This window comes from Stigmatopora argus, chromosome 12 (assembly GCF_051989625.1).
Source record: "Stigmatopora argus isolate UIUO_Sarg chromosome 12, RoL_Sarg_1.0, whole genome shotgun sequence".
NCBI classification, from domain to species: Eukaryota; Metazoa; Chordata; class Actinopteri; order Syngnathiformes; family Syngnathidae; genus Stigmatopora; species Stigmatopora argus.
This window is the reverse complement of record NC_135398.1, coordinates 1,217,144-1,236,597: the sequence shown is the minus strand read 5'-3', so window position 1 is coordinate 1,236,597 and position 19,454 is coordinate 1,217,144. Positions and strand designations below refer to the sequence as shown.

At 42.5% G+C, this 19,454-nt stretch overlaps 1 protein-coding gene across 1 annotated transcript in view; it reads left to right on the top strand.

The window, feature by feature from the left end:
* clstn2a (calsyntenin 2a) overlaps nucleotides 1–16,758 on the top strand; it is a 54,847-nt gene extending 38,089 nt beyond the window's left edge. Inside the window, exons 6-18 of the mRNA XM_077615251.1 lie at nucleotides 48–197; nucleotides 2,196–2,381; nucleotides 3,794–4,051; nucleotides 4,146–4,267; nucleotides 6,473–6,635; nucleotides 10,226–10,392; nucleotides 11,336–11,484; nucleotides 11,564–11,766; nucleotides 11,842–12,009; nucleotides 12,903–13,048; nucleotides 13,129–13,249; nucleotides 14,941–15,137; nucleotides 15,636–16,758. Of these exons, the coding sequence (XP_077471377.1) occupies nucleotides 48–197; nucleotides 2,196–2,381; nucleotides 3,794–4,051; nucleotides 4,146–4,267; nucleotides 6,473–6,635; nucleotides 10,226–10,392; nucleotides 11,336–11,484; nucleotides 11,564–11,766; nucleotides 11,842–12,009; nucleotides 12,903–13,048; nucleotides 13,129–13,249; nucleotides 14,941–15,137; nucleotides 15,636–15,827 (2,222 nt within the window). The 3' untranslated portion in view covers nucleotides 15,828–16,758. The remainder of the gene's footprint in view (nucleotides 1–47; nucleotides 198–2,195; nucleotides 2,382–3,793; nucleotides 4,052–4,145; nucleotides 4,268–6,472; nucleotides 6,636–10,225; nucleotides 10,393–11,335; nucleotides 11,485–11,563; nucleotides 11,767–11,841; nucleotides 12,010–12,902; nucleotides 13,049–13,128; nucleotides 13,250–14,940; nucleotides 15,138–15,635) is intronic.
* Nucleotides 16,759–19,454: the final 2,696 nt, after the last annotated feature.

The window sequence follows — 19,454 nt, the reverse complement described above, 5'->3', positions numbered from 1 at the left end:
CGATGGCAATCCCGTGAGTTGATAGCGACTTTCCCGCAACTTTTCAGGCAACATCCGAAACACGGAGCAACTGAGCTACGACAAGCGGCAGAGCTACGACATCGCCGTCACGGCCTTTGACTGCGGCCAGAAGATGGCCAAAGACAACGTGGCCGTGCATATCCATGTCGAGCCCGTCTGCAAAGCGGGATGGCAAGGTCAGTAAAAGCACAAAAAAATAAAAATAATAATACAGTGGTACCTCGACATACGAGCTTAATCGGTTCCGGGACTGAGCTCGTAATGTCGAGCTTCGCGTAACTCGAGCGAACGTTTCCCATTGAAATGAACTATAAACAAATTCATGCAAAGCTCCGCCCCCTGCTCGTAGATATATTTTCGTGACCGGACGTTTGGTCGAAAGACGTTTGGTCCCCGGATGTTTGGTCCCCGGATGTTTGGTCGACCGGACGTTTGGTAGAACGGACGTTTGGTAGAACGGACGTTTGGTCGCCGGGTTCGCTCACTGTCAAATTATGACAGAGTTTACTGTTGATATTTTGATATTAGATATTTAGATATTAAACTCTCTCTCTCTCATGATTATAATTTTGAGAGCTGGTTTCAACAGTAACAACCCGGCGACCAAACGTCCGTTCGACCAAACGTCCGTTCTACCTAATACCTAACGTCCGTTCTACCAAATGTCCGTTCTACCAAACGTCCATTCTACCTAACGTCCGTTCGACCAAACGTCCGTTCGACCAAACGTCTTTCGACGAAAAGTCCGAGCACCATATATTTTACACACGAAAGAAATGCGGCAAGACAGTCACCTGGCTTGGTCGCATCTCGAAATTTTGATCGTATCTAGGGCGAATTATTCGATCGAAATTTTCCTCGTATCTCGAGCATCTCATAGGGAGAGCTGCTCGTAAGTAGAGGTACCACTGTAATTAAAAAAAACACACTTTGAAAACAAACCACCCCGCACACATTAGAATCCAGGACTCTTTTCCCGAGGAATATTTAGAACTTAGACGGAGCCCGCCACATGGGTTTCCTCCAGGGATACTTTTTTCGTTTTGGAAGCCACGTCTGACGGAAATCAAACTCTGAAGTGCGGCAGGAATTGAAAAGAAAAATAGAGAGAGAAAAAAAAGCTCTAGAGAGGAAGTTGGGAGTTGTGGGAGCCCGATATCCCAGGCAGACTCTCCCCCGCCGCCTCACCTGTCAGCACTGACAGCATCTCAAAAGTCCGACCGGGGGAAGGAAGCGAGGGGAATCAAGAAGAAGATGAAGAAGAAGGAGAACTCAAGGGAGGAAAGACAGAAGAAACAAAGTCAGAGGCAGACACAGAGAGCAAAGAATTCTTGCCACGTCAAAAAAAAAATACAAAAAAAGACACTTCTGGCTTCTTACGGTGATCTATTTAGCGAGTATGTTGTTGTTTGCACCGTTAACAGTCGAAAAGTCAACTTTTTCTTTTATTTATCTATTTTTTTTATAGATATTTTTGCGTGAGAGTCGAGTCCAACTCGCTTGATTTTGGGAATATCGGATCGGGACCTTCAAACGTTTTTGATATGTCGGAAAAATATTGAGCAGTGAAAAACGTAGCGCATCCAAATTTATTTAAATTAAGCTATCCAACATTAAGGATATATGTAAACAAATACATTTTAAAAACACAATCTTTTTTTTAATCTGATTCCAATCCTCTGAAAATGGCGTGATTGCACCGATTATATATATATATATATATATATATATATATATATTTTTTCAGGATGTGACTGTAATTGGTTACATTTTGGTAAAACGGGGTCAAAGGTCACAGGCCCGAAATATCTGTGCTCGTGCTTTTTTGCCTCGAAATTTACTTTTTAAGGAGGCAACCTGCCGTGATCGACTTTGTTCAAGGAGCCGACCTTTCGGGGGTGCCGGAGGGCAGCACTGAGGTCGCTGGGAGGGCATCTCAGATACGTGAATAACAACAAGGTGCGGCGAAATGAAGGTTTTCAACATCAAAGGGAAGCCTTAGCAAGCAGCCGTGAGAGGTCGTTTATGTTAGCTGAGGCTACGTGGACCACACTTGAATCCCAATGACACCTCAACGGTTGTTAATTGTGTCAGATATGAATGTTCAAACAAAGTGCGAGACACGGTTCGGGCCCGGAGATAACAAGGCCCGCCCCCCTCTGTGACTCTTCCAGGCTGGACCAAGCGCGTGGACTACGAACCGGGTACCGGAAGCAAGCCTCTCTTCCCCAAGATGCGCTTGGAGACGTGCGGGGGGCCATTTTCGGGCGTCAAGGTGACGGTGGAGCTGCAAACCAGCCACATCGGCAAAGGTTGCGACCGCGAAACCTACTCGGAGAAGTCTCTGCAAAAACTCTGCGGTGAGTCCAAATACATACACGTCGTGGCTACTAGAGTCGTCTTTTAATGAGGATTTGTCTTATTTTCGGGCCAATACATTACCGTATTTTCACGATTATATGGCGCATATGTGTATATATGTATGTGTATGTGTGTGTGTATATATATATATATATATATATATATATATATATATATATATACACACACTCATTCACACGACGTACTGCTTTGTTCACACAAATTAGTAGTAGCCAAGTTTTGTCTGGTGCGGGGCTTTGTAAAAATAACCTAGTTGTTAAAACAAGATATAAAAATAGGTCAGCAACTTTTGGAATAATAGAATAAAGAGAGAAAAGGATGGATTTGGACGGCCTTCACTTGAAACGCCGAGAGGTCGCCGTGATGAGTGAATGAAATTTTAATTAAACGGGAGAAATTGCATTTGATGTGGGCTCCCGTTTTATAGCGCTTTGGTTTGTGCTCGGAATTCTTTTCATTTCCTTAATGAAGTCTCTTCGGCCGTTCCAAATTGTGACCTTGGTTACCGCATTTCATTAAAAAGTGCAAATTCCGACTTGTTTGACAAGCTCATTTCTCTCCATGATTTTTGCTTGACGCCATTGACGGCGAGGGACGTCCAATCCATGAATGGTTGGAGCAGTCCATAGTCTTAAAATTAATAATAATAAATAAGTTCAATATCTCAAGGCGGCCCGGCCCATTGGTCGAGTGGTTAGTGCGTCGGCCTCGCTGTCCTGGGGTCAAAGGTTCGATCCCCGGTTGGTCCTCACTGTGTGGCGTCACCCGCCTGCTGCCCGTAGTTGGCTAGGGTAGGCTCCGGCACCCCCGTGACCCTTGTGACGATAAGCCAGGGGTGTCAAACTATTTTTTGTCGCGGGCCACATGGTAGTTTTGATTACATCCGGAGGGCCGTTATGTCTTCCAACTAGGCTGGCAAAATTAATCGATTAATAAATTGACAGCTTTCTTGATCGTGCTAATCAATCGATCATTTTTGGACATTCAAATTAGTATTTTTTTTTTCAATTATTGATTTAAAATGAGGAAACACAGGAAATAATCTACCATCTTCATTTGAATTTCAACATAAAACAGAAAGTTGGCACTCATCATTTACTTTCTCGGGCCACACAAAATGATGCGGCGGGCCAGATTTGGCCCCCGGGCCGCCTCTTTGACACGTGTGCGATAGGCGGTTCAGAAAATGAATGCACAAACTTTTGGCTTTATTTATAATACAGAGAAATTTCCTAAATACAGGATGAAATAAAGTTCTAAAATAAGATTTAAATCTCATTATACTTGACAATAAAAGCATGAAATTCAATTCAATTTGATATAAACTCCAGTGAGGCCTTAAATGCTCCAGGAATATTAAAGTACCTGCAATGCCTTTTGTTTCCTCCAGGAGCGGCGTCGGGCAGCACGGACCTCCTCCCCGCCCCGAGCCCGTCGGCCAACTGGACCCGGTCCCTGTTGACGGACAGCAGCCGCGACAGCGACCTCATCTACCGGTTCGACGGTCGGCAGGCGGCCAACGTTCCCGATCGCGTGGTCCCCCAAAACCTGACCGAGCAGTTCACCGTGGCCACGTGGATGAAACACGGTCCGAGTCCGGGACTGCGAGCCGAGAAGGAGACGTTACTGTGCAACTCTGACAAAACCGGTGAGGGGGGGGGGGAATCCCGGACCCCCGTTCACGTTTGTCCTGCCCCTGGGAATGAGCCCAATTGTTGTTGTTGTTTTTTTTGCTCTTCCAGAAATGAACCGCCACCATTACTCGCTCTACATTCACAACTGCCGCCTGGTCTTCTTGCTTCGAAGAGATTTCAGCCAGCTGGATACTTTCAGACCTGCGGAATTCCACTGGAAGCTGGAGCAGGTAAATTGTGCGCTCCTTTGTGGAAATTCTAGGGGAAGGATTTGGCATGGCTAACCCTCTTTTTGGGGGCAGGCTTGTCTATTGTCATCCAAACTAAGTACTAAGTAGTACTAGATAGACCTAGTCGTGCATGAGTACCAAATTCATACCTGTCAACCTCTGCCGATAACTGCCCTTATAAATGATTATGATTCCCCTTACAAACCCCAAAAAAACCTTACAAACACCGTACGAGTCGTACATTTAAAAAAGTAAGTAGTCAATGTAATAAAAAAGTAAGTAGTCAACATAATAACTAATTAGTAGTCAACATAATAACTAATTAGTAGTCAACATAATAACTCATTAGTAGTCAACATAATAACTCATTAGTAGTCAACATAATAACTCATTAGTAGTCAACATAATAACTCATTAGTAGTCAAAATAATAACTCATTAGTAGTCAACATAATAACTCATTAGTAGTCAACATAATAACTCATTAGTAGTCAACATAATAACTCGTTGGTAGTCAACATAATAACTCATTATTAGTCAACATAACTAATTAGTAGTCAACATAATAACTAATTAGTAGTCAACAATAACTAAGTAGTAGTAAACATAGATAAGTAGTCAGCATGAATAATGGGTCACATCTAAATAAGTAGGTCCAAAGTCTGTGGCTTTGAACCCCCAGCCTAAAGTGTCCCCAAATGATGCGACCTTCAGCAAACGTGACTACTTTGAAAGAGTCTCTCCACTTTTTTTCTGCAGAGAAAAACTTTTTCAAGCCATTTTGGGTCCAGGATAGGATTTAGCAGGATTTTTTCTCCGGCAAGGAGAGTGAAAAACGACTCCCGATTCATGCGCTAGCACATTACTCCTCGTCAACAACCTCGAGTGAAGTTTATTAAGCTGATTAGAGAAGATTCCTGGCTACGCGTGTGCGCTGCCGAGCTTCAGTCGGCAGTAAAAAGCCATTTGACATGACTGGGGAAAAACCTCGCAAGCCTTTTCAATGCTTTAGCGCGCTATCTCCCGTAGCCATGTGCGCTATATGCGCTAACGCATGTTATCTCCGGGGTTGCACCGCCTACCCGCCCGTGCCACACACAACCCCAAGGCAAAGCACATTTTTATTTTTTTATTTATTTCCTCTTGTTGACATGGATCGTATTTTTCAGACCCGCCTCAGAATACATAATGAAGACGGTAAAAAAAGTAGCATTTTATTCATTTGATCAGAAAGGTATATTATAGTAACAATAGTAAAAAAAATGTTTCAATTTGGCTCCTCCTCCCAAATCAGTGCACGCCCACTTGCACCAACACAACGCTATACATTCATGTATTCATTTTCCGAATTTCTTACAAGGGTCGCGGGGGTGCCGGAGCCTTTCCCAGCTAACTACAGGCACTAGTCAAGGGACACCCTGAATCGGTGGCCAACCAATCACGGCACGGGGAGACGGACATTTGTTTTTATCATTCATTTCTGAACCACTTATCTTCACAATGGTCGCGGGGGGTGCCGGAGCCTATCCTAGCCAACTTTGGGGGGCATCCTGAATCGGTGGCGAGACAGTTGTAGGGCACGAGAGAACAAACGGTTCAAAAAAAAGGAGCAATCGGCAACGCCCACCTTGAGTTTGTCGGTCAATTATTCAAAATGGACGGGACGCCAAGTAGTCAGGACTTTTTATATTAAATGTGTGCCTTTTTGAGTCATTTCACCACTTTTAAAGTACAAAAAGTATTTTATGACAACATTGTAGCGCTGTTGCTAATCAATGAGCATCAATGAGAGCAAACATGTAGAAGAGCCAAATAAAAAAAAAAATAAAAAAAAAGAATAAAAACACCCAAACCACAAAACACGGCGGCGAAAACATCGTCTTATATTCGGGCCATGAAGGTCATTTTTCGTGCGTACGAGCGACTGCTTTGTGTAAACAAATGAACATTGCATGCAAATAAAGTAGTTTCAAGTAGTTTTTGAGACGCACAAAGGATAAACTCCTTCACCCCGAGTAATAACTTACAAAGTATTTGCTTCTTTGGACAAACTATTACTGAAGAAGTTGATAGTTTTGTGGGCGTGCAGTACAAACAAGGCTAAACTCTGGCTAACTCGTATAATGTGCCGTGATGAGAGTCACTTCCTGTTGCCTAGTGACCATCTACCGTGTGTTTTTTTTTCTTTCCATCTTCAATTGTGCAGATTTGCGACAAAGAATGGCACTATTACGTGATCAATGTGGAGTCTCCCGCCGTCACGCTATTTGTGGACGGCGTGACCTACGAACCCTACCTGGTGACGGACGATTGGCCCATCCAAGCCTCCAAAATCGATACGCAGCTGACCGTGGGTGCTTGCTGGCAAGGTACATTTTATTTTGAAATGGCTTTATGACTTCCTTCAAAGTGGATTTTGTCTGCCAATCCTCCAAAAATGATTGCACTCATGACCACTCGTCTATTTTCAATAATTGACCGATAAACTCAAGGCGGGCGTTGCCAATTGCTCATTTTTTTTCATTTTCTGAACCGCTTCTACCCACAAGGGTCGCGGGGGGTGCTGAGGCCTATCCCAGCTGGCTTCGTACACTTTAAATCGGTGGCCAGCCAATCGCAGGGCACGAGGAGATAAACAACTAGTCATGCTATGGACAATTTAGCATCCAATTAGCCTAGCATGCATGTTTTGGGGCTGTGGGAGGAAACCGGAGTACCCGGAGAAAACCAACCCACCCCCGGGAAGAACATGAAAACTCCACACTGTGGAGACTGACCAGGGATCGAACCCACGAGCCCAGAACTGTGAGGCCGATATGCTAACGATATCGTCTGTCGGCCTGAAAATCTCCCAAAAAACTAAAAAAAAAAAATAATCATAAAACAAGCAAAAACTGCAAATCTGAAAAAGCTAACCAAGGTCCAAAAGAACATTTGCTGCCGCTGCCATCCTTCCCAGTCAAAACCGATCGGGCGTCCGACGAATTAAACCGGCTTGTACAATAAATCGGCACAAACAGAAATAGTCCAAGCGTGAAAAAGGCACCCACGCGAGTCGGCGTTTCCTTCCCGAAGCGCGCCACCAAATGACGCCATTTCGCCACAAACGGCGATTAGTCGCTACGGGCGACAAATCCCCAATGAAAAGCACGTTTGAAGTCGATGTAAGAGAGAAAAAAAACAAAAACAAATAGAGACCGAGGCGCCATTCCTTTTGAAAGCCGGCGTTGGAGGCTCGCTCCATTAGCCAGACGCCCAAAGCCTTTGAGGGGGCGGGGCTTGGACCCCGATTCACGGTGCCCGGCCATAGCCAAAAATTCACAGCGTTGGGGCCTTCACCGCCGACGGTTCCCTTTTTCCCTTCCGCGCTCGATTGCAATTTTCTTCTCTCGACGCCCGATTGGTCGGCGGCGCGCGGTAATAAAATTCCCCGAGGGCGGATTAGGCGGCGCCACTCGCCGGCTATTACGTCCCGACGAAGGCGATTTAAGCTCCGCTAAGCTGACAGCGATAACTTTGCGGGACATTAGCGGGCCAGATTGCCTTTCACACTGGCGCCTTCTAAAGATTTCTTTTCCTAAATGATTTTCTACAGCAGAACCTTTTTGGCGTCATGAAAAACAAGTCCTGTTTTCAAATGTTATTCCTCAGAAATTCAAAGTCAAAATACCGTATTTTCATAACTATACGGCGCATCGTATTTTTAGCCACAGTGTCAGGAACGAATGCTATTTCTGTATTTGACACACACAGGACGCACCGTTTTTAAAGACGCAGCTTGGCATGGCAAAACATACACCAGCTTAAACATACGGACACACGCTAAAAACACGAAAACTGAGTTCAGTTGTACTTTATTTAGCCATTTTACAACTTACTCACGTTATCATCACCCACAAATCCATCAAAGTCCTCATTTTCTGTGTCCAAATTGAACAATTGTCCAAAAGAGTCATCCAAAAAGCTGAGTTTTATACGTTCGTCCAGGCGGCCACAATCCATTCGCAAATAGTAGCTAGCGTAACAATTCCAAGCTGCCTTCCATGCTTCATAAAGCTGTGTTGATGTTGATTTCCAGGCCACAATCCATTGGGTGTATTGACAAAAGAACTACATATCCCCGCAGTCACTGCGCAGTACTTTTTCTACGGGGAAAATAGTCGAGTCGGGGGCTGCTTGCCGTAGTTGTGAGAGCTGTAGAGGATGGTGTACCCCATCGACTGATTTATTTGATTTTATCGTGATAACAATTTTAATATTGGTCCATATATAAGGCGCACTGGATTATAAGGCGCCCTGTCTATATTTTGGAGAAAATTTAAGACTTTTATGTGCGCCTTATAGTCGTGAAAATACGGTACATGAAAATGAGGGCCCTTTTTTGGGTCATCCTGCCTCTCTTAAAGTCCAAAAAAGTCTCGAAATCTTTTTGACAACATTTTTACGCCGTTGCTGCTAATCCGTGAGTATTCGCAAATTTGTCACATTTCTCAATTAATGTGTCCTCTTTGTATAGTTTATTCCAAGCACGCGTCCAATCCGTTTGAACTGGGAAGGCAGGCAGAAAACAAATGCCGTTTCTCACCTCCCAGTCTCATTTTAAGTCCAAACATTTTTTTAAGTGAATTCGCCATCGCTAATTCGTCTCAAATTTGATTTTGACTGGGCGGGGTTTAGGACCCCAAACTCCCCCCTGTTTTACCCTCATTTCTAGCCGTCAGTCCGCACTGCCCACCCCAAATTTGACAGCGGCATCTGTAAAAAGCGCCCTAAAAATGTCCGTCTGCTCACTCTGTAGCAAAAGTGTGTAGCTGGAAAGACAACAAGGCAGAAAAAATGCCCCCCACGCCGTCCCCCGAGGCGGCCCACGCTTGACGAAATAAAAACAAACCGCCAAAAAAGCGCACCCGGATGGAAAAAGGGTGACGTGCGCCGTCGAAGCGTCCCCAAACTGGCAGCTAATGCATAAATGGAAAAGGGAAAAAAACGGACAAGTGACATCTATACTTAAAGAAACGTAGAAAAGAGTGACGCCAATTTTGATGGGAAGCGACGCTTTGGCGCCTTGGCGGGACGATTTATCGGCTGTAAAAAGATGGATTTCCGCGCCGTGACATTTGCCGAGCGTTCCAGGGCAAACATCCGTTTCATCTGTCAAAAAATGAGAGCGGCGCGGTGTAGCGGCCTGTCATCGCGCGTTTGCGCCGTTAAGCTAACGCACGTTCGGGAACGGAGCTTTTTTCAATTTATACATGGATTTATTTTTGTTCCTGCTAAAGTAGGCCCCGCCCCTCGCTTGTTCTGTTTTGACAAACATTGAAAAAAAAGATGCTCAGTTTATAATAAAATGGCGGTTTTATCGGACTTAAAAATATGGATGATGATCCAATCAAGTGATGGGAAATCGGGATCGATTATTAAAAAAAAATACAAAAAAATTAGGTGGAAAAGATCGGCTCTTTAAAAAAAAATTCAAAAAAATTAACATTTTTTGGAAAAATTTGAAGTAATAACTGATTGGCTATTTTAAAAAAGATTGTGTGAAAAAGATCTCATCTCATTTTCTGAACCGCTTTATCCTCACTAGGGTCGCGGGGGGTGCTGGAGCCTATCCCAGCTGACTTTGGGCACGACACCCTGAATCAGTGGCCAGCCAATCACAGGGCACAAGGAGACAAACAACCAATCACTCATAGCTAGGGACAACGTAGAGTGTCCAATCACCCTAGCATGCGTGTCTTTGGAATGTGGGAAGAAACCGGAGTACCCGGAGAAAACCCACGCAGGCCTGGGGAGAACTTGCAAACTCCACACAGGTGCACCCACCTGGATTTGAACCCAGGTCCTCCACTGCAAGACCACCCACTGTTGAAAAAGTTATTTTCTAAATATTGTTCTGACCTTTGTTCTTGTTCTTAACCTGCTTTTCTGACGATGGCCGCTCTCTGTCGCCCTCTAGGGGGAGAAGTGTCCAAACCCAGGTTCGCGCAGTATTTCCGCGGCGGCCTGTCGGGCTTGACCGTGCGGCCGGGCCGCATCGAGAGCCAGAAGGTCATCTCCTGCCTGCAGGCCTGCAAAGAAGGGCTGGACATTAACTCCCTGGAAAGCCTGGCCAAGGACATCAAGGTTTGGGGGTTCTCTTTTCGAGGGGGGGGGGCACATTTTTGGTTTTTACAGTTATGATCTTGAACATTTTAGGTCTATTTTGGGTCATTTTAAAAAGTTAAATACTCGTTACAGTATTCCTCCGTTTTGTTACGTTTTGTGGTTTTCGCAAAAAAAGGGGGGACGCCTGCGGAAATATTTTTCAGTTTTTATGGTGTTCCATGTTTGGCCGTTTTTGTGGTTTTTCACGTTTTTTGCCTTTTCGCGCTACACCCCGAAAAACGGGGGAGTGTATGTATATATATGTGTATGTATATATCTATGTATGTGTATGTATATGTATAAATATGTATGTGTATGTATATGTGTATATATATACATATATATACATACACATACATATATACATACACATACATATATATACATACACATATATATATGTATATATATATATTTCAGCAACACGCTTATTTATTTATATATTCATTCATGTATTTATTTATTAACCCACTTATGATCTATCTATTTATGTCTAAAATGTCTTTCTGTGTCTGTATTCTCACCCCCTTGCTACTGTGACGACGAAATTTACCAAATACGGGATGAATAAAGTTATCCAATCCAATCCAATCCAATCCTAAAAACAATTTTAATGAAGTTAAAATGAATAAAAAATGGCCCCAAGTAACACTCTAGATTAGATTTTTTTTTAATCTCCAATGACGGCAATACACGTCCATTCCATTTAAACCGGAAAGTCCCTTCACTGACACAAAATGGACTCGCCCCCTGCCATTGACAAAAATAGATGTCCAATTCGCTCATGTTTGAGTGCCATCCAATCCATTCCGCCCCCCAAAAAAACGACATCTAGCGCCGTCAATGGCGGCCGTGGTGCTTACCAAAATGCGCCTTATGAGCAAAATGCCGAATTCTTCAAATGTTTCAATTTCTCTGTCAGTTCCATTTCAACCCGGCGCAGTCGCTGTTGGTGGTGGAAGGAGAAGACGTGGACAGCGTCAACGCCGCCATGACCAAGGTGTCCTACATCAACTCTCGCCAGTTTCCCACGCCGGGCCTGCGGCGCCTGCGCATCGGCACCGCCGTCTCGTGAGCGAGCGCCTTCCTCCCTCGCCGCCAAATATTGCAAAATATATTCCAACCTCCAACACTTACCTCTCCTCGCCAGATGTTTCGGGGAGGACGAAGCGTGTCTCTCCGTCCCCGACGTCCGGGCGGCGCTGACGGTCCACCCCCCCAGCGAACCCAGGATCACCATCGGCGGTCCCCGCCGACTGCTCCGAGCTGCCGCCGACTTCGGCGCCCCGCCGGGCGTGGCGCCGTTCCGGGAGCTCTCCATCACCAGCACCGTGGCCAAGGGGGGCGCCGGAGGTGAGCGTTAAACGTTTTCGCCTCGGGGGGAGGAGCGGCGTCCTTTTCACCGTCGTGGCTCCGCCCCCTCTGCAGCCCGGAGGACGGGGGTGATGGAGGTGATGCACAACCTGGACTACTGCGACATCCTGGTGATCGGGGACGAGCTGAATCCGCAAAGAGAGAGCCTGAGTATTCATCACGCCGCTCTTGTGGGGAAACACTTGGACGCCGCCAACTCCACCACGGGAATTTCCATATACGGTTAGCGTCCACACCAACCTTCCGCTTAAATACTGTTTTATAATTTTTGCCGTTTTCTTAACGGCTTGTCAAATAGCGTATTTTTCGGACTTGAGTGTAAGTCGTGACAGGAAAAAAAAATGGGGCCAGTTTAGGTGGCATTTTTGGGAGGACAATATTTGATTTAATCTGAGGCCAAAAACAAATGTATATTAAAGTAACAATAGTAACCAACAGGCTTAAAAATAATGTTAACATGAGGTTTTTAGATAACTGTAGTCTAAAAAGAAACATGAGTCGCAGGCTCTGCCAATTGATGAAAAAAATGCAACTTATAGTCCAGAAAATACGCTGATATTAAAATAGGAATGAGCTGATAAAACGGGCACCTCTTAATGTCACATAATAACCATTTTTGGGATAATTGTAGCCCCAAGATGGCAGTCTGTTGGTGGTTAGAGAGGAAAAAAACAAACAAAAATGTCCCAGTTGAGTATTAGTCGCCAGCTCAGACAATTGTTGAAAAAATACGAATTATTGATCAGAAAATACACTATTAGCGATGAGCTGACAAAATGGCCGCCTGTTTATGTAACATATGGACCGTTTTTTGAATAACTGTAGCCCAAAAAAAAACCAAGATCGGGCTGTCGGAAATTATAGATGTAATACCCGTGTTTGCCCGCCAGGTGGCGACAAGAGCTCGTTATAACATGACCAAAAGCCGTCCACTTTGTAGTACATTTTAGACTTCTGTGTGTGTGTGTGTGTGTTAAAATATGTGTGATGTCGCATTTGTAGTTTTTAATCGCTTAATAAGGGGAATTCAATCAAAATGACGGATAAGGTAATGCATTTACTTTTGGGGGGATTTCGTAACGAGAGTGACGGTCATGGCGGTGTGTGCTCGTCAGGTGTGGACTCCATGGCCCACTACGAGCAGACGCTACGTCAAGTGCGCTACAGGAACTGGCGAGCCGCCACGCTGAGCGACAGGAAGTTTCGACTCACCTGCTCGGAACTCAACGGCCGTTACACCAGCAATGAATTCATCTTGGAGGTCCGCCCCCATATTTCCTCCTCCTCCAATTATTAGCCTTCGTCCGAGTGACTCCTCCTCCTCCTCCTCCTCTTCCTCAGGTCAGCGTCCTTCACCGCGCCAGGCCAGCGGAGCACGTCAACCACGCGGTCGCCCAAGCGCAGTACTCCAGAGCCGTTCACCACCCGCTCTTGATACGCACGTCCAATTCCCGCATCTCAGGTAAGAGAAATGTGGGAAGTCATACGTTGTCATATTCCCTGATAAAAATTGGGCTAAAATCAGATTGAAATTGAAATAGTGGCCCGGTGTGCTAGTGGTTAGTGCGTTGGCCTCGCAGTGCTGGGGTCGAGGGTTCGAACCCATCTTAGTTCACCAGTTTGGATGTTCTTCATGGGCTTGCCTGGATTTTCTCTGTGTATAGTAAGGCTTTTTTCATTAAAAACAGCAACATAGTATAGTAAGGCTTTTTTTCTTTTAAAAACGACATAGTATAGTAAGGCTTTTTTATTAAAAAACAACATAGTATAGTAAGGCTTTTTTCTTATAAAAACGACATAGTATAGTAAGGCTTTTTTTCGTAAAAAAAAAAAAACGACATAGTATAGTAAGGCTTTTTTTCTTTAAAAAAATACATAGTATAGTAAGGCTTTTTTCGTAAAAAAAAACGACATAGTATAGTAAGGCTTTTTTCGTAAAAAACGACATAGTATAGTAAGGCTTTTTTCGTAAAAAAACGACATAGTATAGTATGGCTTTTTTCGTAAAAAAACGACATAGTATAGTAAGGCTTTTTTCGTAAAAAAAACGACATAGTATAGTAAGGCTTTTTTTATTAAAAAACAACATAGTATAGTAAGGCTTTTTTCTTATAAAAACGACATAGTATAGTAAGGCTTTTTTCGTAAAAAAACGACATAGTATAGTAAGGCTTTTTTCGTAAAAAAAAACGACATAGTATAGTAAGGCTTTTTTCATAAAAACGACATAGTATAGTAAGGCTTTTTTCGTAAAAAAACGACATGGTATAGTATGGCTTTTTTCGTAAAAAAACGACATAGTATAGTAAGGCTTTTTTCGTAAAAAAACGACATAGTATAGTAAGGCTTTTTTGTAAAAAAAAACGACATAGTATAGTAAGGCTTTTTTTCTTTAAAAAAAGACATAGTATAGTAAGGCTTTTTTCGTAAAAAAACGACATAGTATAGTAAGGCTTTTTTCGTAAAAAAAAACGACATAGTATAGTAAGGCTTTTTTCATAAAAAACGACATAGTATAGTAAGGCTTTTTTCGTAAAAAAACGACATGGTATAGTATGGCTTTTTTTGTAAAAAAACGACATAGTATAGTAAGGCTTTTTTCGTAAAAAAACGACATAGTATAGTAAGGCTTTTTTTGTAAAAAAAAACGACATAGTATAGTAAGGCTTTTTTTCTTTAAAAAAAGACATAGTATATTAAGGCTTTTTTCGTAAAAAAACGACATAGTATAGTAAGGCTTTTTTCGTAAAAAAACGACATAGTATAGTATGGCTTTTTTTGTAAAAAAACTACATAGTATAATAAGGCTTTTTTCTTTAAAAAACGACATAGTATAGTAAGGCTTTTTCCGTAAAAAACGACAGTGTAGTAAGGATTTTTTTTTAAAAACGACATAGTATAGCAAGGCTTTTTTTTAGAAAAAAACGACATAGGACACTCTAAATTGCCTAACCCCAGCCACAATTGTTTGACCTTTGTCTCCTGGCGTCCCGCGATTGGCCGGCCATCGAATCAGGGTCTCCCCGGCTGGGCTGGGCCCCAGCACCCCTCAATGGCATTCTGCTGCCAGCCCTCCAATAGTCCAGATAGTTTGGACGTCTATCAGAGGCAGCCCATTTAACAGATTTTTGTTTAAAAATATGGATCACCCAGCGACAGGAACGGCACCTCCGGCCGCCACCGTGGTCATCGTGGTGTGCATCGCCGCCCTGGTGGTCATCGTGGTCATCGGCGTGTACAGAATCCACGCCACTCATCAAGAGGGCTCCAGGGAGGAAGAAGATGGCGCTAGAGAGCCTGAAATGGAATGGGACAAGTCTGCGCTCAACATCACCGTCAACCCCATGGACGTACGTATGCTACGTACCCCCCAAAAATTGACATTCTTGGCAATTTGTTATGATTAACCTGCAACTCATTCCAAGCATGTTGCTTTTATTTGAGTCAACTCGAGATTAATTGCCCTTTAATCGCGACATGTTCACAATTTGTAAAAGTTAACATGCGTCTCATTGCAAGCGTGTAGTTTTAACTGGCATTACCTCATAATTAATTGCACTTTTTGAATCATTAAGTTTGGTTCTATGTAAAAATGATCACGATTTGTCGCGGCTAACGTTCAATTCATCGCAAATATGACATTTTTTCTGAAGTTAACTCGAGATGAATTGCCCTTTTTAGACCGTTAACTCGCTATTAATGGCAACTTTGTCCTACTTTGGTTCAAATACAATCAACCGCACATCCGAGCCGTTTTTGGACCGTTAACCCTTTGACGCCCACCGACGAAAATCGGTCGGCCCGCTGCCGAGTTCTATGACGACGCTGACATATTTTCTCCCTTCCAGAACGTGAGAGGAGCTCACGCGCTGAGCGAAGATCCGCGGAGGGAGGAGGACAAAAACGTGGGAAGAATGACAAACGCCGAGTCGGATAACGGCGACGACGAGGACGAAGAAGAAGAAGAAGAAAAGGAGGGCCAAGAGGAAATGGCGGAGAAGACCGAGCTGAAGTGGCACAGGTCGTGCACAACATACTGAAAGCCGCACATTTACTGTACACGACACAATTCTCTCTTTTTCTCTCCCTTACCGGTATTTCCTAGCAAACAGACCCCTCTACTGGACAAGGTTTTAACTACAGCAAGCAGATCCCATCTAAAAATGAACCGTTTTCACGTTGACATATACCGTTAATAACCAGAAGCGATCCAAGCTAATGTTGCGCCCACACACACAGATCTATTATTTATGTTTTTAATTTTTGTTGAATACACACGTAAATATAAATGTAATTTTTCCTTCTTATAGTATCATTTTAGCAAAAAAAAATGTAAATTAAACAGGCCTTGAACCACAAAAATAGAATAGATTTCAATGAAAAAATAAATAATAATTTCACGTATATACATATATTTTTCCCTTTATACACGTTAAATCGTGTTTCAATCTAAAACTGGATTTTGCGTCGAAATTAATTTATTACAACAAGAAAAAAATGCTATTGCTCCATTCAAACTGGATGCAGTGACACCTTCAGACAATAGGAGGTGGTAAAGTCGACTCCACTAACTTGACGTAGTATACTACTCTAGACAATTGCTAATATCATTCAAATTGTTCGCCCTCAAAATACCCATAGCAAAAACCGGCAACAATATCAACAACATTCCCACCGTTGTAAAAAAAAACCCAATGCACTCATTTTGGGCGGAGAGAGTTTGTTTTTACCCTCCGCAAAGTAGCTCAACGTCAGCTTTTACGGTAGCTTTAAACATCCTTGTCGGGTGGTGATGTCATCATTGTGAGACGGTAGTCGCGTTCGGACGCAGCAAAAGCTACAGTTAGCTACAGAAGGAGTTAGGAATAGTTCTTTTCTATCTTTCTTTTCTTATTTGTGAAGAAATGCTAGAGATTTCTCCCTTGTAGTGGTCATCCTTCTCGACTTGACCAATAAAGGTTTTAGAATCTACGCACGTGCAAGTGTGTCTGTGTGTGACGATCCAGGACAATTCACTCATTGACTGCCATTGAAAACTTCAACATCAAAACAAACAGGTAAAAATCAGACATTTGCTTCATTTCATTTTTTCTCCCCACTTTTATTCACATTTCATATCTCTGCATACATTCGACATGTAAAGAACACAAAGTCAGCGGCTCTCACCTTCAATAATAATAATAATAATAATCAAAAGCAGCATTAAAGAAACATTTCCATTTTCCTCTCTTCGTCACCAGCATCGTTTTCATGAAAATTGACCTGAATGCAACATTGATTCATTTAAAAAGAAAACAATTAACATCAGACTCCACACGATAAGGTGAGTTATTTGGCTGCCATTGACGGCGACAGATGTCCGATTCTTTTGCCGTCAATGGCATCCAATAAGTTAAGAATACAAACTTAGATGTAAAAAACAAACAAAAGTGACTCAAGTATTTCCTCCTAAATGAACCGTGATTGGTCTACAGTCTGCGTTTGTGCGCATAAAAATCGATCCCAGCATCTTCTACTCCAGGGGTGTCCAAACTTTCCCCAATTTTTATTGCCCTTTAACAAATAATAAAATTATCATTGAATAGGGCCAACACAAGATGCTTAAATTCAGTTTCCGTTCCTATCCTTAACATTCAAAACGCCTCTCGTATTAACCGAGTGCTCAAAACCTGACGACATGTTGAAACTAATATAAAAACAAATGTAGGTAAAGTATAATTTTGTTCTCTCTTGTAAATATGTATTTTTTGGTATCCTTTAACTCATTCACTTCTTTTGATAGTTATAGATATCAAATCCTTTCAACATGGAAAGCCGCGATTGGAACTCCCAGTCAAAATGGATTGGTCGTCTACTGCCGTCAATGGCAGCCACTGAGGTAACACTTAAAAATACATTTTAAAAAACGGTTTAAAAAACTGGATTTATCGATTTAGTCAAAAGTGGAAGGATTTCCAAGTTGAAACAAAAGTTTGGACACCCCTGTTGAACTCCACGTGATCTTCTAACATGGAATACTTTGGTCAAAATGACATTTAGTGTCGTGTCCAGTGCAATTTCAAAACAAATGAAATATTAAATAATTGAACAAATGCATTTTTTTTTGTAGTACAACTCCTGCTCGTAAACGAGCGACTTTTGCAGTTCAATCTGCAACTCCTCCAAAATATACATAAATTGAAAAGGTTATTAACAACCGAGAAAAGACCTGATATCATTTAAAAAATGTTTTAATATGAATTATTACTTTTGGGGGTTTTAAAACCAAAAAAAAGAAACCATTTACATTGTTAACAAAAAGGAAAAAACAGGTTTTTTTACTTTTTAAGGGCACCACAGCACAAATAGGGGGTGAAAAAAATCATTATATTTAAGTGAGAACTTTTTCTCCTTAAAAAAGTAGGGCGTCAAATTTTGTAGGAGAAAAGTTAATTTAGTTTTTAAATTGGCTAAAACTACCTTAAAATAAGCTATTTTTGCTTTCACTTTGTCAAACATTTTTTGTGCCGTTTTCTTCATGTTACAAAAATCAAACTAGTGACTAAATCCTAATTTATGTTTGTGCATTTTCAAATAAAATTCTGCTTTCTTCACAGATATGACTTCTGAAAGTTCTTGTCATTGTGGCTCCTCTGCAGTCGTCTCACACACAAACATACATTTTTCACTTTAAAGGGAAAGACAACACCTCCGTCTCACGTGCATTTGAAGACAAGAAAAATCATGTTTGTGTTGTGCAATCAATAGTGGCTAAAATTTTGGACTTGGCAGCAAAAAAAAATCAAGAAAAGGGCTGCTAATGCATACCTAAATTGCCGGGACGGCCATTAATATCAGCAGCAACAGTGGAGCAGGTTGGTAAAGCCTTCCTGCGTGGTCCTCGGAAGACTATTTGTTAGAAGAGCAAGTGTGGAAAGCCAATATTCCAGTCCTTTTCTTGACATTTTTTTTCTGCCAAGTCCTAATTTGGTCATTCCAATGTTATTCTCCAAATTATTGGCTTATGAAATGGGGTCAAACAATTTGGAACACCCTGCATTTTTAGGTCAAACTCAATGAAAAATGTGCACTAAACAGGTCCAAGTTTGCTTTTGTTCAAATTATAGGTGCTACACAAAATATCACATCTCATGTCCTAGTTGGCCTAATAGCATACTACCCTGAAAATGCCTGAAGTTAAGCAGGGTAAGGCCTGGTTAGTACTTGGATGGGAGACTGACTGACTGCCTTTACTACCAGTTGCTGTAACTTACTCTTATGTTACCATGTGCTCGCTTAGCCTGTGTGAAGAAGTGACATCTCTAATATACACAAACTCTCTACTAGGGACCTGTGGCCTGACTGGTAAGTCATAACCCTTGGAACCTCACAACTCTGGCCGTGTGGGTTCAAATCCCGGTAGGGAGACAATTTCACTTAATTGTTTCTATCTATTTGTAGTCAAGACCTTCCAACAATGACATATCAAGTGTGGCCAATGTGGCGTAGAGGTTTGTACACCTGACTGTCGTGTGGGCAGTCGGGGTTCGAATCCCGGTGTCGTTTGACTGATCACTACACTATGTAGTTCAGTAAATGGATGATCCTTTTTTTATTAAAATAAACACTTAGTCATTTTTTTCAGCAAAACAATTATGTTCCGGTCAGCCTTCGGCTGACCGGAAGAC